We start from the raw sequence: 22094 nt of genomic DNA, 5'->3' as shown, positions 1-22094 counted from the left end.
CCACCTATTGTACAACCTTGTCTATATTGTACCATTTTGGGATACACATCTTCCATGAGTGCAGAGAAACATGCAGGCAAAGATGATTTTATTTTTTTTAAGTCTTTTAAAGAATATTAGGAAATACCTATAAACATAGCAAAGCCCCAAGATTGTAACACTCAACATCCCTCACACCATTTTGCTAAGTATGCAACAAACTTTACAACCACCACATTCGGCAACTGACGATATAATGTTGGAATGCTTTAACATGATCGTGCAGCCTCAGTTTCTTCATGTCCAGGCTGATCGGTTCTGCTCCCAACTCCGCTGCTTCTCCCACTGCTCCCGATACCGCTGCTTCACCTGCAGGGGAGAAAGAACAATGAGCCATATCACTGGGTCTCCCTTCTCTCAATCATCTTACCCAGGCCATTATCAACTTATTGTGTACCCCATAGAAAGTCATTTTATGTGCAGGAAATGTTAATAGTGACTACTGACGTCAACATGAAAACATATGTCACAACATTTATATGGGAGTTATAATTTAGTAATAAGACCACCCCCCAATGTGTGTGATGCTATTGCTTGAATTCAGGCTCATTTCAACAGTTTTCAGTAGCGATCGGCAGAAACGTACCCCATTTCCAGGCATTCTGTTGAAGTGCCCAGATTAGCAGTGATTCCCAATTCTGAGCTCCAGCTGCTACCGTCTCCTCGCCAGAACCTTCCTGAGAAAAGGAGTGCCGATATAGGATCAGTCCAGCCTTTTAGATCCTATGAATAAGATTATATGATCCTGGATCAGCACAGGACAGTCAGACTTCACAAAGCCAAAAAAACAAACACTAAACTGGATGATTGGCATCCGAAATGGCCCATCCATGTTTTTGGCCAATATCTTCATCTAAAACTAAAAATACAACTGTATGTCTGAAGACAGTTCAACGGGCTTATTTGATACTCATTTGAAATACTGTACATTGATCTTGAAGCTATTGAATTAGTTTCCCTCTTATGACCTCTGACACAGCCTGAAGCAAGGCTTCTTTGGCAGATTTTAAGTGTAGCAGGAGACTGAATGAATGTTTTCAGGTAGTTGTACTTGGACAGGCACCCTATGGCCTCATCGATCAGACTCGGTCAACAAGACCCCATAACAGTCCCTTCTTGCTCTGCTTCAAGTCCCTCATGTTGTGGTGAGTTGCTTGGTGAAGCCCATGGCCATGTTCTTTTTTTGCCCTTTGGTTTTTGAGTATAATTATTTAAAGCAGAGAGAACATATGAATGAGTTCTGTGTTGGTTCCGGAAAGGTATCTGGAAACACAATTCTTGATGTCCGAGGACTGGTTTCCTATTATAGCCTTTACTAAGGGGGGTGAACTCAGCATTTGTCGGACATGTTAACCTGAATGAGAGAAAAAAAAATTATATTAAGGGATTCATATTATTTATATGTATATACATTTTTATAAATGTGTGTGTGTGTGTATATTTTTATATATATATATATATATATATATATATATATATATATATATACACTGCTCAAAAAAATAAAGGGAACACTAAAATAACACATCCTAGATCTGAATGAATGAAATAATCTTATTAAATACTTCTATCTTTACATAGTTGAATGTGCTGACAACAAAATCACACAAAAATAATCAATGGAAATCCAATTTATCAACCCATGGAGGTCTGGATTTGGAGTCACACTCAAAATTAAAGTGGAAAACCACACTACAGGCTGATCCAACTTTGATGTAATGTCCTTAAAACAAGTCAAAATGAGGCTCAGTAGTGTGTGTGGCCTCCACGTGCCTGTATGACCTCCCTACAACGCCTGGGCATGCTCCTGATGAGGTGGCGGATGGTCTCCTGAGGGATCTCCTCCCAGACCTGGACTAAAGCATCCGCCAACTCCTGGACAGTCTGTGGTGCAACGTGGCATTGGTGGATGGAGCGAGACATGATGTCCCAGATGTGCTCAATTGGATTCAGGTCTGGGGAACGGGCGGGCCAGTCCATAGCATCAATGCCTTCCTCTTGCAGGAACTGCTGACACACTCCAGCCACATGAGGTCTAGCATTGTCTTGCATTAAGAGGAACCCAGGGCCAACCGCACCAGCATATGATCTCACAAGGGTTCTGAGGATCTCATCTCGGTACCTAATGGCAGTCAGGCTACCTCTGGCGAGCACATGGAGGGCTGTGCGGCCCCCCCAAAAAATGCCACCCCACACCATGACTGACCCACCGCCAAACCGGTCATGCTGGAGGATGTTGCAGGCAGCAGAACGTTCTCCACGGCGTCTCCAGACTGTCACGTCTGTCACATGTGCTCAGTGTGAACCTGCTTTCATCTGTGAAGAGCACAGGGTGCCAGTGGTGAATTTGCCAATCTTGGTGTTCTCTGGCAAATGCCAAACGTCCTGCACGGTGTTGGGCTGTAAGCACAACCCCCACCTGTGGACGTTGGGCCCTCATACCACCCTCATGGAGTCTGTTTCTGACCGTTTGAGCAGACACATGCACATTTGTGGCCTGCTGGAGGTCATTTTGCAGGGCTCTGGCAGTGCTCCTCCTTGCACAAAGGCAGAGGTAGCGGTCCTGCTGCTGGGTTGCTGCCCTCCTACGGCCTCCTCCACGTCTCCTGATGTACTGGCCTGTCTCCTGGTAGCGCCTCCATGCTCGGGACACTACGCTGACAGACACAGCAAACCTTCTTGCCACAGCTCGCATTGATATGCCATTCTGGATGAGCTGCACTACCTGAGCCACTTGTGTGGGTTGTAGACTCCGTCTCATGCTACCACTAGAGTGAAAGCACCGCCAGCATTCAAAAGTGACCAAAACATCAGCCAGGAAGCATAGGAACTGAGAAGTGGTCTGTGGTTACCACCTGCAGAACCACTCCTTTATTGGGGGTGTCTTGCTAATTGCCTATAATTTCCACCTGTTGTCTATTCCATTTGCACAACAGCATGTGAAATGTATTGTCAATCAGTGTTGCTTCCTAAGTGGACAGTTTGATTTCATAGAAGTGTGATTGACTTGGAGTTACATTGTGTTGTTTAAGTGTTCCCTTTATTTTTTTGAGCAGTATATATATATATCTCTTACATGTAGGCCTGAATCAACATTCAATTAAAAATAAATGACTAAAAGTTTACCAATAAATAATTTTCACATTGACTGCCTGCCTGAGTGATATCTCTATTCATACCTCTCTTTGTCTGGCACACTCAAACCTCACAGAACAAGGGTGTATTCTCAAGGAACTACACTTAACCGAACGGAAGGAAACAGAACCAAACGGTGAGGGATCTACCTGAATTTGCCCAAATGAAACTAGATTTTGTTGCTAAATGTTTGCCGTTGCTAAACGTTTTGCAACAGTGTCCAACTAATGAATACACCCCATATGTTGTGTGCAAGGGTGCATTCAGTTCAAAGTATACTGCGTTGCGTGGTGGTTTGTACGGAACGACACGTTTCCCCAAAACGGTGAGCACTGTTCTTAAACGGGGGTAAGTTCATAACGGAAATCATTGATGATTTAAGAACCAAAACAGAAGCAAACAGAGCAAAATCCCTCCCACTTTCGTTCCGTTTATGAAACGTTTTGCATCAGAATCTGCAGAATGAATACGACCCAGCCGTTGAGGTACGTTTGCTTCAGTTTGGTGGATGTGGCGAGGTGTGGCCTGATCAATATAGGTGTGACCATTTGAAATTGCAAAACTTGTCAGTACACCATACACACAAACACTGTCTGGGTCATCATAATCAGGATATTATTTAACTGGTCATTCAGTACAGCACCGTTTATCTAAATGCTGAACACCGTTCTGTCATACTGAACACACCCCTGGGAGAGCAGCTATTTAAACTGGCCTGCCTGGAAGGAGCAAGGCCCATTAACTAGCCTTGAAAGGCTCCTTTCAGGATTCCTGTCTTTCCAGGAGGCTGTTGTTCAGACTGACCTCCCAGGGAGGAGCCTTAGTTGACATATACCAAAGTGACTTACAGTCATGCACACATTTTTTACATGTGTATAGTCCCAGGAATCAAACCCACTATCCTGGCATCACAAGTGCCATGCTCTACCAACTGAGCTACAGAAGACTGTAATTCTGGCTGCAATTCAGAACTCCGTCTTCCTTTGATACAGCTATTTAGACTGAGATGCTATTTAGACTGACCTGCCTGGGATGGGAGTAGCAAGAGGCTGCAATGGAAGCCTAAATTACCTGTCTGGCCTTTGAGGCAGTTGTTAAATTAGTGTCCAAAATATACATTTGCCAGTGAAGTCATCATAAAAACTTCCATGTTAAACATATTCAGTTTAAATACCCATGGTTGCTGTACCTTCACCAAAATATGTACTTATCTGGCTTCGTTGCAAAGCCACATAAGAATTAATCTGCATAGCCACTGGAAGATATTTGGGGGTGCTAATAGATTTTGTGTTGTTGTAGAGAATTCACATTTTCCACGGGGTGATACAGCAACCTCAGCACCCCTTCATCCCGCGGCTATGTCTGCAGCTGCATGGAGTAAAGCTTGCTGGCTAACGTAAGCTGGCTTGCTAACAGGAGAGCTAGATCTTTGCTGGCTGTCTATCAGGAGTGCTATGGTAACAACATCTTACTTAGCTAAGGTATAGCTTGCTTTTCTCATTTTATTTCACTTTTATAACTACTGGTCTACAAAAAGTATAGCTTCATTTTAGCACTTAATGTAGCCTTGCACAAGAAGAGCAGCGATGAAGGCGGGAACGCTACTGCTGCAACTCCTTTGGCAGATTGCAACCAAATGAACATGTGCATACACTGTCGCCTACTGTACTGGAGTGTGAGGCCGGCCACGACCTACCTACACACCTGTTACTCTAATAGCTAGTCCTGTATTTCTAATAACATAAAATAAAATAAAGTCCTACATACCTCACTAACCCCCATCCAACCTCTCTTACCCTATCAAACACTCCCTATCTAAATGATACAGTTCACACAATATAATATACACTCATCACACATTCTAGTGTCAGGTTTTCTTAAAGTAACTGTCCAGTGAAATTCTCACTACCTTTAAAAGTTTATATTCTGTTAAATTTGGGTTAACTTTGGGTATCCAAATAATGTTTTTGACTCTCAATTTATGTACACTGAACAAAAATATAAACACAACATGTAAAGTGTTGGTCCAATGTTTCATGAGATTAAATAAAAGATCCCAGAAATGTCCGATACGCACAAAAAGCTTACTTCTCTCAAATTTTGTTTACATCCCTGTTAGTAAGCATTTCTCCTTTGCCAAGATAATCCATCCACCTGACAAGTGTGGCAGATCTAGAAGCTGATTAAACAGTATGATCATTACACAGGTGCAACTTGTGCTCGTGACAATAAATCAACAGCCTGATCAACTCTATGCGAAGGAGATGTGCGCACAGCAATTGAAGGAGTGGGACAACATTCCAAAGGCCATAATCAACAGCCTGATCAACTCAATGCGAAGGAGATGTGTTGTGCTTCATGAGGCAAATGGTGGTCACACCAGATCCTGACTGGTTTTCTGAGCCACGCCCCCACCTTTTTATAAAGGTATCTTTGACCAACAGTATTCCCAGTCATGTGAAATTCATAGATTTCAGCAGTTCCTCCTTCCACTTGTTTTTACCTCCTTTTGAGTTTTTCAGAAGTCAACTATAGATTTTAATTTTGATGTCATGTTGGCTCATTGGCGGTCTACTTGCATTAATCATTTTAATGACTGGTATACGCCCACACCATTCCGTTAATGGGGTTTGTATGCCTACACCATTCAAACACAGAAAAGCTGCTTTATAACATACTTAATTAGACTTTTTGGGAAGGAAAACTATTCCCTTACATGGTAATTAACTACAGGTCATATTTCATTGAAATCCAGAAACACTGGACAGATTATTTTACTTTAATAGTAAACAAGCATTTCAGCTGTTAACCTTCATCTGGGATTTTATATATTTCAAAACGGTCGTGTATGGGTTCAGAGACCAATTATACAACATAAAAACGTGATGTGATTGGTAAATAAGTTGCAAAAATCGGACCACTAGGAGGAGGGTTTGGACATTTATAAAACCCTCCTTCCTATTAGACAAACTGTAGACCAGCAACCAAATCTAAGGGCAGAAACGAATTGGTTATACGTTTAACATAAAATAAGTACTTGTATCATTTTATTGTGCTGTAAGAGTTACTGAATTTCATTTTCATGGGTGAGAAGATACAATGTATACGAAACATACATTTAGCAACTTTGCAAATATATTTCTGCCATTCAATGTAATATCCGGGTAAATGCTTTTCTATTGCCAATGGTGCTAGCAAATCAAAATTCCAGGTTGCACAGCAAAATATTTAGGAGCATGGGAGCCCACAGTACCAGTAGTGGACATAGGAGGGCAGTGATGCACGCTATTCATATTCTGCCATAGTGGCTGATAGAGAATAATGAAAACGGTCTGGTGGGGAAAAGATGAGGAAGATTGCAGTGGGCCTCTAAAGAATCCGGACAACAAAAGTTTTGTGTTTTGAATTTCAGCGTAGAGCATCCGTCAAAGGATTCATCTCGGGGGTGACGACGGATGTTCAGGTTGAATATCTGAAGAGAAATCCTGGTGTGGTTGGTGGACCCTGCAATTCACCCGGCGTCTGACCTGCTAGGTGAATGTAGAAAAATAAGAACGTCTGACGGTCCCGTTCTTTTTAGATAAAGAGAAAATGACTACGCATGTGAAGCTTGGTGCTGTAAGAGCTTTCGTCCCCAAACTACTGCAGTGTAAGAATTGTAAAGGATTTGGCCATGTTTCAAGTGTGTGCAGATGGACAGAGTATACTGAAAAACTGTGTGTAGAAGGACAACGGTGTTGTGGTGGGGATCATGATCCTCAGTTCCTAGAGTGGCCTGTAAGGGTGAAGGAGATTGAGGTGGCAAAAGTTAGAGCGGCCAATTTAATCCCCTATGCGGTGGCGATTTAAAGGAATTGAGAAAACAAGTGATGCTAGTGAAGATATGGTAGTGGATGCACCACAGTCTGTAGTAAATGTTTTCTGCCAGTCAAAATATACCCCGTGTGTTAAAAAGGTGGATTTTGTGGCATTCATTGCCACAGTTATAAACTGTACAGCACAAGTCTCAAAGAAGTCTAAGAAATGTGACATTATTGTGGCTGTGGAAGAAAAGTTTGTGGGACTTAAGGATTTGACATCTGAAGACTTGCAAGTGGTACTGGCTCCGGAAGACCCGCCTTCCCAGGTTCCCCTTGAGCCTGTGTAGGGATCAGATCTGCTTTTGTTTTTTTAACACAAACGTTGTCAGATTTTGTTTGTTATTATTTGTTAGTTTTGTAGTATTTTGGTAGTTTGTTCAGTTTTTTGGGACTCCTGTTTCTATCCCGGACAGTAGGTGGCAGGATGCACATTAAATTGTGCGATCGCCAATATACCATATAAGAAGAAGATAGAGAAGAAGAGTTCATTCAGGAAGCTCTGTTAAACGTTTTTGGATCAATATATATCAAGGTAACATCAATGAAACGCATACATTATGTGAATTCTTGGCATGTTTTGGTAAATAATTATGCTGTTTGTGGCAGAAGAGTCAGCTAGCCTAGCAACCATGTGTCATACTAATGTTAGCTAGCTTTCTAGAGACTGTCAGTGTAGCTAGCAAGCTAACTAACTTGGTAAGGCAGCCATTCTGTAAACATTGATGGCTGAAATAATTCAATTTCTGAATATATTTGAAGTTGAATGTATTTTACTGTAACAAAGGTATATTAGCCATGAGGCTAGCTACTGTAGCTAGGTTGGTTAGAGCTGCTAGTACAGTGTTCTATCTTTGTTGCTACCTAGGTAGAGCCTTTATACACCAGATTGAAACTCGTGGATGGGTGGGTGGTTTTTATGAATGGGCAACACGTCACACTCGTGATGTATGTAGTTTGCAATTCATTCCAACGGCTGTCTTGTCAATACTTGTAAATAGTACCTAAAATAACTCCCATGATGACATGTTTGGTCACCATACTGAGAGTTGACAAATTGTGTGGGTGCAGGCTTTTGCTCCAACCAAGCAGTAACACACCTGATTATTGTCAGAATGCTTTAGAATCAACTGGCAGTGATTTCAAACCTTGACTGTGGAATGTGTGGATGAAATGTAGTTAGGTGTTGAGGAATTAATAAAATAATATTGTAGCCTGACCGGGACTTGAACCCTGGTCCAGTGACTGTCAAGCCAACATCTTAAACCCCAACGCCAAGAGGTCTGAACCACTTGATGAGGTTGCTAGGTGTTGGGTAAGGTCTCTACATTACCCCCTTCCTTTGGTTCTCTCCCTCTTCCTTTCCCTCTGCTCCTTAGAGCCTATGAGAAGGAGATGAGTATCCCAGATTACATGCAGTGTGCTGAGGACCATCAGACGGTCTTGGTGGTGGTCCAACCAGTGGGCATCGTCCCTGAGGACCAGTTCTTCAGGATCTACAAACGCATTGCCTCTGTGGCCCAGGTAAGCATTCACTATGTGTACTCACTATGTGTACTAGCTATGTGTGCGTCCCAAATGGCACCCTATTGCAGGGCTAACACTGGTCAAAAGTAGTGCGCTAAGAAGTCGTGCTTCTACATTCTGCTTCTACATCTGCATTGCTTACTGTTTGGGGTTATAGGCTGGCTTTCTGTATAAGCACTTAGTGACATCTGCTGATGTAAAAAGGGCTTTATAAATACATTTGATTGATATAGGGAGTAGGGTGGCATTTGTGATACAGTCTAGGCCTATTTCTTATTATTTATTGAAATATGTAACCCCGTTCACTTTGTAGTTTTTTTTTTATGTCATTTTTTTTACCATTGAATCCTGATTGTCAAATGATCCCTTTTTTGTTCTGTGTTTTGTCTTTTCATGGTGTTGGGGGAAAAAAGGTGTCCACCCAGGACTCCCAGAGGAACCTCTATATCCGTTACCGGCACCACTACCTCCCTGAGAACAACGAGTGGGGAGACTTCCAGACACATCGCAAGGTTAGTTGCTTTGTGGCTCTTATTTTTCCTGTTTGTTGCTTTAACTAATGTTTATTTGGGTTTCAGAAATGCACTTTGTTGTTTGTTATGTGTCCTTTACAGCAGCCTTTCGCAAACCTCTCCTTGGGCCCACAGCTGTTCCATCTATTTTAAGTATTCCACAGTTAGCATACCTGATTCAACTTGTCTATTAATCATCAAGCCCTTGACTACTTGAATTAGGTGTGCTAGTTTAGGGCTACAACAAAACTGTGAAACGTCTGGGAGTTCCCAAGGCGAGGTTAGAGAAGCACTGCAGTGCGGTGTGTCTTTTTGTCCTGTGCGTGACATTTCCCCTCAGGAATAATAGTATTATCTGTCTATCTATCTCTATTCATCTCTATCTAGGTGGTGGGCCTCATCTCCGTGACGACCTGTGGTTCAGCTAAAGAGTGGCCCCAAACGTCGGACCGTTTCCACAGCCAGAAGGATGTGTTCGGAGCCACGCTGTACGACTCACGGCTCCTGGTGTTCGGGCTGCAGGGGGAGATAGCAGAGCAGCAGAGGACAGATGTGGCCTTCTACTCTAGCTATGATGACTGTCCCGATGTGGAGAAGAGGGTGGAGGACTTTGTGGGGTCCATCTTCATTGTGCTGGAGTCTAAGAGGCTGGATAGAGCCACAGACAAGTCTGGGGATAAGATACCACTGCTTTGTGTTCCTTTTGAGAAGAAAGACTTTGTGGGACTGGACACTGATAGCAGGTGAGTTGTCTTTTTTTCTGCACTCTATTCGGGTTTTATAGGTCTGGAATCATCTACATGTTTTGCTGCTTATATAGTTTTTCAGCTGGTCAATGAATTTGGAATTAACAAAGTTGGTTATTAAAAACGTTCTATGAGCCTGTACTGTAACTGCTGAATTAAGAAATAGTCTATTAGGTTTACACTTTATTAAATGCCTCAATTTGTCAAGTGAAGCCTAAAGGTTGTTAGATGGTTTTTACTTGGCTGGTTGTTCCAAAATGCTGGAGAAAGTCTGACCTCAGTGTTTCTCTGTGATGTCCGTCGTCAAGATCGCCTTGTCATTACATTAGTGTTGCTAAGGACAAGAGTCAATGTTGCGTGTTTATTTCCTCGTTGAAAAATCGGTTTATTTTTGCTTCTTTCCATTTTATCTTGGTTACTTTATTTGTTTTTCTCATTTGTTTCTTTCATACTGTCCTGTGAGTTTATTGTTGCGTGTGAAAAGGTGAGATGCTGTTAGACACATCGCTTTAGTTAAGCCCATCCTAGTTCCAGCTTAAGCCCACTCCTAAACGAGACACTCCGCCCTGGCCCCATCCCCTACCCCAGTGCTCTTGTGCATGGGTTCATAGCTTAGATCCAAACTCATCACTCCTCTCAACTTTGTATGAAATAAAATCATAACAACTAGAGTTCTGAAGGAGCTGATAGTTTGGACATGCAGAGTACAGAACACTGTCAACGACTGAGGCTTGTGAAGGTTGGTTCACTTAAATGGTGAGGATAGCCTATCTATTCTATTATGTGCTTGTAAAGGTTTGTCCAGGCTTTCAGGAACATGATGATTGGGAGGTTGTTACCTGACCCGGGCTTGACTGAGTGAATAAGGTCTATGCTCTAATTCTTCTGAAGCATCACACATTCTATAACATGGTTGTCATATCTTCTACGATATTCTGCTGCTAGTACACTATAACATGGATCTCATATCTTCAGTGGTGGATTTGGGTATAGGCGGCATCTTCCCGGGGGCAACATGGGGCGCCCGCACAAAAATTCTGATTGGTGACATTTGCGCGATTGGTTTTCTATCGTTCATTTACACGTCACGTCAATGATATCATGTCACCGTGTGGGACTGTGGGTCAATTAACCTTACATTTACATTTTACATTTTAGTCATTTAGCAGACGCTCTTATCCAGAGCGACTTACAAATTGGTGCATTCACCTATAATATCCAGTGGAACAACCACTTTACAATAGTGCATCTAAATCTTTTAAGGGGGGGGTTAGAAGGATTACTTTATCCTAACCCAGGTATTCCTTGAAGAGGTGGGGTTTCAGGTGTCTCCGGAAGGTGGTGATTGACTCCGCTGTCCTGGCGTCCTTGTCGGAGTGGGCGCCCTGATTCTAGTTTGTGAGCTAGGCAGGCTACTTACTGCCTGGGAAGGTCTCCCACTCAGAAGTACGAGATGGGGAGGAGGGTGGGGGTAGGTTGACCTCAGGTCTCCCCACTGGAAGCCCGAGGTAGGGGGAGCGGGGGAATCTATCAAATAGCGCACCACTAATTTTGTACAGTAAATCAACGTTTATTTGTCAAGTTCGCCGAATACAATAGAGAATAACCTTACAGTGAAATGCTTACTTACAGGCTCTAACCAATAGTGCAGAAAGGTATTAGGTGAACAATAGGTAAGTAAAGAAATAAAACAACAGTAAAAAGACAGGCTATATACAGTAGCGGGGCTATAAAAGTAGCGAGGCTACATACAGACACCGGTTAGTCAGGCTGCTTGAGGTAGTATGTAGACATGGTAAAAGTGACTATGCATATATGATGAACAGAGAGTAGCAGTAGTGTAAAAGAGGGGTGGGGGGGGGGGGGGCACACAATGCAAATAGTCCAGGTAGCCATTTGATTACCTGTTCAGGAGTCTTATGGCTTGGGGGTAAAAACTGTTGAGAAGCCTTTTTGTCCTGGACTTGGCGCTCCGGTACCGCATGCCATGTGGTAGTAGGGGTACAGTCTATGACTGGGGTGGCTGGGGTCTTTGACAATTCTTAGGGCCTTCCTCTGACACCGCCTGGTGTAGAGGTCCTGGAATGCAGGCAGCTTAGCCCCAGTGATGTACTGGGCCGTACGCACTACCCTCTGTAGTGCCTTGCGGACAGAGGCCGAGCAATTGCCGTACCAGGCAGTGATGCAACCAGTCAGGATGCTCTCAATATTGCACTAATGCAATTAGTAAAATCAGTCACACTACGAAATGCTACCAAGGCTAATCTGAAAACAAGGCTCCCTAAATTTTATCAGCATATCGAATGCGTGACCCATTTCTGACCACCATTTCTGACCATTTCTGACCCTTGCTCCCAGCCTATAGACAGAAACTAAACAGGAAACGCTCATGTCTGTTCAACGCTGGTCTGACCAATCTGATTCCACGCTTCAAGATTGCTTCGATCACGTGGACTGGGATATGTTCCGGATAGCTTCGAACAACAACATTGATGTATACGCTAATTCGGTGAGCTAGTTTATTAGCAAGTGCATCGGTGATGTTGTACCGACGGCGACTATTTAAACCTTCCCCAACCAGAAACCGTGGATTGATGGCAGCATTCGCGCAAAACTGAAAGCGTGAACCACTGCTTTTAATCAGGGCAAGGCGACCGGAAACATGACCGAATACAAACAGTGTAGCTATTCCCTCCGCAAGGTAATCAAACAAGCTAAGCGTCAGTATAGAGACAAAGTAGAGTCGCAATTCAACGGCTCAGACACAAGAGGTATGTGGCAGGGTCTACAGACAATCACTGACTACAAAAAGAAAACCAGCCCCGTCGCGGACCCGATGTTTTGCTCCCAGACAAACTAAACAACTTCTTTGCTCGCTTTGAGGACAATACAGTGCCACCGACACAGCCCGCTACCAAAACCTGCGGGCTCTCCTTCACTGTAGCCAACGTGAGTAAAACATTTAAACTTGTTAACCCTCGCAAGGCTGCCGGCCCAGGCGGAATCCCTAGCCGCGTCCTCAGAGCATATGCAGACCAGCTGGCTGGTGTGTTTACGGACATATTCAATCAATCCCTATCCCAGTCTGCTGTTCCCACATGCTTCATGAGGGCCACCATTGTTCCTGTTCCCAAGAAAGCTAAGGTAACTGAGCTAAACGGCTATTGCCCTGTAGCACTCACTTCCGTCATCATGAAGTGCTTTGAGAGACTAGTCAAGGATCATATCACCTCCACCCTACCTGACACCCTAGACCCACTCCAATTTGCTTACCGCCCCAATAGGTCCACAGACAACGCAATCAAACTGCACACTGACCTAACCCATCTGGACAAGAGGAATACCTATGTAAGAATGCTGTTCATCGACTACAGCTCAGCATTTAACGCCATAGTACCCTCCAAACTCGTCATTAAGCTCGAGACCCTGGATCTCGACCCCGCCCTGTGCAACTGGGTCCTGGACTTTCTGACGGGACGCCCCCAGGTGGTGAGGGTAGGAAACAACATCTCCACCCCGCTGATCCTCAACACTGGGGCCCCACAAGGGTGTGTTCTCAGCCCTCTTCTGTACTCCCTGTTCACCCATGACTGCGTGGCCATGCGTGCCTCCAACTCAATCATCAAGTTTGCAGACGACACTACAGTGGGAGGCGTGATTACCAACAACGACGAGGCGGCCTACAGGGAGGAGATGAGGGCCCTCGGAGTGTGGTGTCAGGAAAATAACCTCACACTCAACGTCAACAAAACAAAGGAGATGATCGTGGACTTCAGGAAACAGCAGAGGGAGCACCCCCCTATCCACATAGACGGGACAGTAGTGGAAAAGGTGGAAAGTTTTAAGTTCCTCTGCGTACACATCATGGACAAACTGAAATGGTCCACCCACACAGACAGCTTGCCTCTTCAACCTCAGGAGGCTAAAGAAATTCGGCTTGTCACCCAAAAACTTTTACAGATGCACAATCAAGAGCATCCTGTCGGGCTGTATCACCGCCTGGTACGGCAACTGCTCCGCCCACAACCGTAAGGCTCTCCAGAGGAAAGTGAGGTCTGCACAATGCATCACCGGGGGCAAACTACCTGCCCTCCAGGACACCTACACCACCTGATGTCACAGGAAGGCCAAAAAGATCATCAAGGACAACAACCACCCGAGCCACTGCCTGTTCACCCCGCTATCATCCAGAAGGCTAGGTCAGTCCAGGTGCATCAAAGCTGGGACCGAGAGACTGAAAAACAGCTTCTATCTCAAAAACAGCTTCTATCGCCATCACAGACTGTTTAACAGCCATCACTAACATCGAGTGGTTGCTGCCAACATACTGACTCAAATCTCTAGCAACTTTAATAATAAAAAATTGGATGTAATAAATGTATCGCCAGTCACTTTAAACAGTGCCACTTTATATAATGTTTACATACCCTACATTACTCATCTCATATGCATATACTGTACTCTATACCATCTACTGCATCTTGCCGATGTCGTTCGCCCATCGCTCATCCAAATATTCATATGTTCTTATTCCTTTACACTTGTGTGTGTATAAGGTAGTTGTTGTGAAATTGTTAGATTACTTGTTAGATATTACTGCATGGTCGGAACTAGAAGCACAAGCATTTCGCTACACTCGCATTACCATGTGTATGTGACCAATAAAATTTGATTTGAAATAAACCATATTTCATTCATAATACTGTGAATATGTAGTTTCACAGACATATTGTTGCATTTTTTTCTGGTTTGTGTGAAATCGTTCAGAAGAATATAAAACCAGTCTGCACACCACCAAGGTGAATTGGTTTAGTCGTGATTCTTGGTTGACAGTGTTGGTGGATGGGTAATGTATTGATGCTCGAGTGCCAAATCAACACATTTGTTTCTATTTGTCTTTTACTACTTTTTGATTTCGATGAGTTATTCATGTATATGGTTTTAAATGTTATGATTATTTATTTGTGGTGTTCCAAATTTCTGAATAAAAATTACAGTTGGTGCAGAAGGGTGCTTTTCTTTTTGTCGGGGGGGGCTGAAGAGGGGGTTCTCTCAGGGAGCCATACAAGCTAGAACCGCCACTGCATATCTTCTACTAAATTCTGTGTCTAGTACACTTTACCATGGATCTCATATCTTCTACTAAATTCTGTGTCTAGTACACTTTACCATGGATCTCATATCTTCTACTATATTCTGTGTCTAGTACACTTTACCATGGATCTCATATCTTCTACTAAATTCTGTGTCTAGTACACTTTACCATGGATCTCATATCTTCTACTAAATTCTGTGTCTAGTACACTTTACCATGGATCTCATATCTTCTACTATATTCTGCTGCTAGTACACTTTAACATGGATCTCGTATATCCGTGATTCATGGAGGGATGCATCACCTTCAACTAGGCTTATTATTGCACCTACTTATGAAAGCATGCCTTGAATGTGGTATCCATGTTCTTCTAAGCAGACCATACATCATGTATTGCTCATCATTTTATTTCACTAACTAGGCTAACAAATGGTAACATAGGCATCGTTTGTTTTCATCCGAACAGTTTAGGCCCAACTCATTATTCTGAATCTAAACAATATGAGCAAAGCAAATGTACCATAAATTCACTAATAACGTGGAAGTCAACCCCATTTACCTCAATTGACACATAATGTTCTCTAGGTAACAGAATACAAGGTGGGTTTGACCCTAGACCTTCCCAGTATCTCAGGCTCCAGTAAAGAGTTAGACAGAGGTCTTAAACTGGCCCCCTTTTCTTCTGTTAGAATTTCAAACGGTGATGTTGTTGTCGTCCTCTTCAATCCTTGTGTGTTTAATGTGCTAGACTTCAGGATCAGGGTCGTTGGGATTATTTTTCTCTATTGGGTTCTCCCCTCCCCAACCCCTGTCTCCCTTGCTTGTGCTGTCCCACCCCACACACACCACTTGTAACTGATAAGATTCATTCAACACTGAGTCTCCTCTGCTAGCACCCAATGGGACCTCGGTAAGAAAATACGTTATGCTTAAAGAAGGACTTTTATTTTGGAAACCATACGAATGAGAGAGACAACAAAATATAGTTTTTTTGTGAAAATTATGTAAGAAGTAAACCCTACTTGGATACTTGTTTGCTGTAACGTGGACAAAGTTGTATTGTAAATGGATACCTCTACGACAACTGACTGACACTAGTTGATGTTTCTTTCCCTCCTCCTTAGGCACTATAAGAAGCGTTGCCAGGGCCGTATGAGGAAGCACGTTGGGGACCTGTGTTTGCAGGCAGGCATGTTGCAGGATGCCCTGGTCCACTATCACATGGCTGTGGAGCTGCTCCGTTCTGTCAATGACTTCCTCTGGCTGGGGGGTAAGACTGAGGAGGAAGACGTGGCTCTACTTTCAAATCCAATAAAGCAGGGGTGGATACCCTGCAGGTTTTTGCTCCGACCCTACTATAACACACCTGATTCGACTAATCAGCAGCTCACCACGACCTTGAAGGCAATCAGGGGTGCTACAACAGGGTAGTAGCAAAATCCTGCCAAGCCCAGTAGCTCTGCAGGAGGAAGGATCATCACCCTTGCCATACTGTACATACAGAATGGCCTTTAGTCAACTTCTAATGGAGGGTATTCTGTTTCATTGACACATCTCCCTTGTGTCTTGGTTCTCCAGCTGCGTTAGAGGGCCTGTGTTCAGCCTCTGTTATCTTCCACTACCCTGGAGGAACAGCAGGGAAGGCTGCTGGACGCAAACCCAGCCTGGCACAGGGCCAGGGCCAGGAAGCCGACGCAGGGAAGAGACACCGGCCAGGTAAGCAGCACTCCTCTCTCTCGCGTGCTCTCCCTGTGTGTGAGGTTGGGGGTGGTCTTCTCCGTAGTGATATTTGTGATGGGGCCGAGGTATTCAAGCAGTGAAAGATAATTATTTTTATTTTTTTTACTTCTTGTTCGGCCAAGCCAAGTAGAGGTATGGGTGAGGTAGAGGTATGGGTGAGGTAGAGGTATGGGTGAGGTAGAGGTATGGGTGAGGTAGAGGTATGGTATGGATGAGGTAGAGGTATGGGTGAGGTAGAGGTAGAGGTATGGCTGTCTGTACGTCTGGAGAGGAGGGGTTGGTGGTACGGTTGTAATGTGGATTGTATTTTACTGTGTGGAGGTTGTGGTGTTTATGGGGAGGGGGGTGTCTGTACGTCTGGAGAGGAGGGGTTGGTGGTACGGTTGTAATGTGGATTGTATTTTACTGTGTGGAGGTTGTGGTGTTTATGGGGAGGGGGTGTCTTTAGTGTAATATCTCATTAAACACAACTTGTGTTGTGGGACAGTGGAAGATGTCCGGAGGTTTCTGAATGAGCTGTGATTATAGGATGGTTGGAAGGAAGCGGTCTCCCTGGCTATTTGACGTGTGGCCCAAGCAATTGCAGCTAGTACTATGACAACACAAGTTTTGCTACGCTTTTCTCAGTCCAGCTGCTTCTGTTGTTCTGTGCCCTGGACAACTTTACCTGAGAAATCCAGTGGCCCCCACAACCTAACCCATTTGTTCTGAACAGTATTTCATATCTTATTTCCTTTCACGTCTTTACTTAATATTATTAACAAGTCAATTACTTTAACCCCTAAATAACCACACATATTTTGCTTTAGTGTATTACTGAAGTAATTAGAAATAGTATACACTACGGCGGGGACTGATGGGGAAAGTCACAAGGAACCGTTTAAGAAGCGGCTCGTTTGGGGACTAACATTGCTTTCAGTAACTTACTGCACTGTGTGAACCTGCGTTCTCTCTCTGTGTGTCTGTCTCTGTGTGTTACCGTAGGGGCGCAGGAGGTTCTCATAGACCCAGGTATGGTATGACACTAACAGGGCAGCCCTGCATAGCGTTACACCTAGCTAGACATCTCACCTGCCTGTGTTTGCCTGCTGTGGCTCTTTTCCCTCTTACTTGTTGGTTTTATGCTTTTTGTGACGACAACCTCCTAACTTGGTCCTGGATCTGTTAGTGCTGTCTTACCAACTAAGGCCAGACAACACAAACAGATCTGGGACCAGGCTATCAACCCATTGCACTACATCTGATTCCAACGTTTTATTGTTTCCACCACTGGTACATGAAAAGTGATATTATTTTCCCGCCTCTTAAGGCAGGGGTTGTATTCCTGTTATTCTTGTCAGCGTTAATGTTGTTGGGTGTTCATGCTTGATTACATCATTGACCTCTTCTCGTCAATGAATGGTAACCATTTTAAATCCTAATCAACAACAAGATATCCAGCACTATAACCTCCAATTTAGATGAAAAAAGTAATTCAGACATGCACCAGAGGGTGGCGATGTTGGTATTGTAGTACTGCTTATTGAGGCATCCAAGCTATTTGTCTGTTCTTCCTGTAGCCTCAAGTTACAATGTAGAACTGTTCAGTGTGAGGCATTTTGGCCAACCTATCAGTAGGATATGTTGCAGAAATGAAGCTCTTATATGTTACCTTTTTAGGGACTGGGGTTGGTTTTACTAGACCATTCAAGGGGTCTGTGTAAAGTGTGTAGTTCTGGGTCTAGATGTAACATGTTGCACATTTTTCAAACACTTAAATGTTTTTGTTGTTGTAATATAATCCATTTAGCAGATGCTTTTATCCAATGCGACTTACAGCCGTGTGTGCCTAAATTGTTTACGTACGGGTGGTCCCGGGAATCGAACCCATTATCCTTGCGCTGTAAGCACCATACTTTACTAACTGAGCTAAAGAGGAGCACTTAGCAATGTTTTTATTCAAACCAAGTTACAGTACAGTGAGTGTATACGTTTCTAGTATGTGTGTGTGATCCCAGAGTAGTCTTATGATTCACATGTAACGCAGTGTCATAGTGACATCGCCGCGACACCGTTGCTATGGACCCAGCTAGCGCCGTTTCTAGGCAATGTTTTCTCAATACAAAATCTGTATTCAAATCACATAGGTAGACGAGAGATACTACTCCTATTTCAATTGAAACGCTTCAAACTACTGAGCACATTTTGATCACGTAACAGTGCGCAGTGACCCGCTAAAGGACTTTTATTTATAGATAGATTGTTTTGTATTTCCATATAAAAGTGAATGCTGTGCATGTGGCAATTATTGAGCGTTGTCTTGATATCTCGGTGTTTGCAACGCCTGTCGACGCTGCATTAAGTGTGTATGCTCAGGTAAGCTATACTCAGTGTCTGAGTAAGTTACTGTTGATTGTTGTGACTTCGGCCATATGCATGGATGTGAACAGCCAAGTGGTGGACGGGTCTGATAACATTGACAATATTCCCAGTCATTAATGTCATTTTTTTTGCCGCCTCCTCTTTCTCGCTCCTCCTTTTCTGTCTCTCTCTCCCTCTCCCCTCCCTGTCTCTCGCTCTTGCCCCCCAGGTGCCCTCACAGCAAATGGGATCAGTGCAGACACCAGCAGTGAAATCGGCCGGGCCAAGAACTGCCTGAGCCCTGAAGACATCATAGAGAAATACAAGGAGGCCATCTCCTACTATGGCAAGGTATTGGAAAAGACAAGAAGTAGATTTTCCCACACACACTATTGAATGCTCCTATCTACTTTGTTCCATCTCCTGCTATGGCAAGGTAATGGACAATAATATTTCAAAAGCACTGTACGTACATCTAGCTAATTTTCATCTGCAGGGTACAAAAAGTATAAATCCTAGGAAATAAACAGACACACACACACACACACACACACACACACACACACACACACACACACACACACACACACACACACACACACACACACACACACACACACACACACACACACACACACTGTTGAATGCTCCTGCATACTTCATTACATTCAACGTTTCAACAACAAGGTTCAGTGTTTGCGCTTTGCAGACCGATGCTGTTTGCAGAGAGTATTCCATTATCCACTATCCAGTTTGCAGTTCTCAACATGTCCACCAGGGGTCAGTAGCTCACTAGGTATCAGTGATGGTTGGGCAGTCTGCAGCAGCAGAGAGAGGCTGTGTGCACACTGTAAACAAACTACTACATGCTGACTACAGGAGAATGTCTTAGTGCACTGAAGTCAACATTGGAAAGCTTAGCTAGCGTGATGTCACTGTCTGTTACAATTAGCCAAATGGAAGTGTGGGGCCATCTCAAATGTCATATTACCCCAACAATTGAATCCCCCCCCCAAAAAAAATGTAGAGCATCATTGCCATTAAGACTAGACATTAGTTAATTGCATTGTTAGTCTATTAGTAACTATACTTACTGTTATAACACAGGTATACATGAAGAAAAACGAACAAACAAAGCTAAAAGATTGGAATAAAACACAGATGCGTAACATCCATAACATCCCAGTAGACCTTCTGAAACTCTGCAGTGTTTTATTGCTACTATTATAATAGGATTTTTGCTTTGAACTTGCTTGGCCCTTATACATGTAACTAGTTCACTCCAAATTAAATTACATTTTATCTCGACACGACGGGACCATTCAGATATTAATTGAATTTTAATAAGGAGACAAGGGTGGCTGGCTGGTTGTGTGAGAGAGAAGTGTATGGAGTCCAGTTTCTACTTCAATATAACTACGAGGTGGGAACCCGGAAGTCCCCTGGAAGAACCATGTGGCGTAAAGTAACAATGAAGGACAGAGGTTCCGTATCAGCCCATGGACTGTGATCAGTAATCTCACGCCTCTGATACAGATGTCTGTATTTGAAAGAGACCGATGATGCAATACATCTGTTCAGAATATTACGCAGGGTGGGAAAGGTCACAGAATTCCTCATTGGTTAGTTAGGTTTTCCTTATGCTGAGACTGGGCCGTGTCTGTTCTTATCGTCTCCATCTCCCTCCCCCAGTATAAGAATGCAGGTGTGATAGAGCTGGAGGCGTGTGTGAAGGCAGTCAGGGTGCTAGCCATTCAGAAGAGGGCCATGGAGGCCTCAGAGTTCCTCCAGAATGCTGTCTACATCAACCTGGGACAGGTAAGTCCTCAGCTGACATGTAGATGTACCTTTCTGGGGGGAGAGAACCGTCATACTGGTCTCAAACACACTGTAAGGGACCAGAGTTTTACCTAGTCAAGTCCCATGCTTACCACTCATATTCAGGAAAAACTCTGTGCCCCAGTTGTCGTCTAACCAGGGTCCAGAGTTTTACCTAGATCATGTAGTCAGGAAACACTCCTTGCCCTATGGGAAACCAAAGGGACTGCCTGTCAAACCCCAGGTCCCATAGAGCCTGTTAACCCCCAGGTCCCAAAGAGGCTGTTAGCCCCCAGGTCCCATAGAGTCTGTTAACCCCCAGGTCCCATAGAGTCTGTCAGCCCCCAGGTCCCATAGAGTCTGTCAACCCCCAGGTCCCATAGAGTCTGTTAACCCCCAGGTCCCATAGAGTCTGTCAGCCCCCAGGTCCCATAGAGTCTGTTAACCCCCAGGTCCCATAGAGTCTGTTAACCCCCAGGTCCCATAGAGTCTGTTAACCCCCAGGTCCCATAGGGTCTGTTAGCCCCCAGGTCCCATAGAGTCTGTTAGCCCCCAGGTCCCATAGAGTCTGTTAGCCCCCAGGTCCCATAGAGTCTGTTAGCCCCCAGGTCCCATAGAGTCTGTTAGCCCCCAGGTCCTATAGAGTCTGTTAGCCCCCAGGTCCCATAGAGTCTGTTAGCCCCCAGGTCCCATAGAGTCTGTTAGCCCCCAGGTCCCATAGAGTCTGTTAGCCCCCAGGTCCCATAGAGTCTGTTAGCCCCCAGGTCCCATAGAGTCTGTTAGCCCCCAGGTCCCATAGAGTCTGTTAGCCCCCAGGTCCCATAGAGTCTGTTAGCCCCCAGGTCCCATAGAGTCTGTTAACCCCCAGGTCCCATAGAGTCTGTCAACCCCCAGGTCCCATAGAGTGTGTCAACCCCCTGGTACCATAGTCTGTCAGCCCCCAGGTCCCATAGAGTCTGTTAGCCCCCAGGTCCCATAGAGTCTGTTAGCCCCCAGGTCCCATAGAGTCTGTTAGCCCCCAGGTCCCATAGAGTCTGTTAGCCCCCAGGTCCCATAGAGTCTGTTAGCCCCCAGGTCCCATAGAGTCTGTTAGCCCCCAGGTCCCATAGAGTCTGTTAGCCCCCAGGTCCCATAGAGTCTGTTAGCCCCCAGGTCCCATAGAGTCTGTTAGCCCCCAGGTCCCATAGAGTCTGTTAGCCCCCAGGTCCCATAGAGTCTGTTAGCCCCCAGGTCCCATAGAGTCTGTTAGCCCCCAGGTCCCATAGAGTCTGTTAGCCCCCAGGTC

The 22094-nt window shown here is 44.3% G+C and overlaps 1 protein-coding gene across 3 annotated transcripts in view; it reads left to right on the top strand.

Annotated features, from left to right (window-relative positions):
• The first annotated feature begins 7427 nt into the window (after window positions 1-7427).
• The window catches only part of LOC106570238 (trafficking protein particle complex subunit 9), a 398200-nt gene continuing 383533 nt past the window's right edge, over window positions 7428-22094 (top strand). Inside the window, exons 1-9 of one of the 3 annotated variants that reach the window (XM_082961201.1) lie at window positions 7428-7566; window positions 8411-8555; window positions 8972-9070; window positions 9458-9813; window positions 16036-16181; window positions 16490-16627; window positions 17636-17662; window positions 19221-19342; window positions 20684-20809. In XM_082961201.1, coding sequence (XP_082817327.1) covers window positions 8427-8555; window positions 8972-9070; window positions 9458-9813; window positions 16036-16181; window positions 16490-16627; window positions 17636-17662; window positions 19221-19342; window positions 20684-20809 — 1143 coding nt within the window. In that variant the 5' untranslated portion in view covers window positions 7428-7566; window positions 8411-8426. The remainder of the gene's footprint in view (window positions 7567-8410; window positions 8556-8971; window positions 9071-9457; window positions 9814-16035; window positions 16182-16489; window positions 16628-17635; window positions 17663-19220; window positions 19343-20683; window positions 20810-22094) is intronic. The other 2 variants (XM_045694752.2, XM_045694753.2) reach the window with 2 other exon arrangements.

This window comes from Salmo salar, chromosome 14 (genome assembly GCF_965601325.2).
Source record: "Salmo salar chromosome 14, fSalSal1, whole genome shotgun sequence".
Classification (NCBI taxonomy): domain Eukaryota; kingdom Metazoa; phylum Chordata; class Actinopteri; order Salmoniformes; family Salmonidae; genus Salmo; species Salmo salar.
This window is presented reverse-complemented; position numbering and strand designations above follow the sequence as displayed.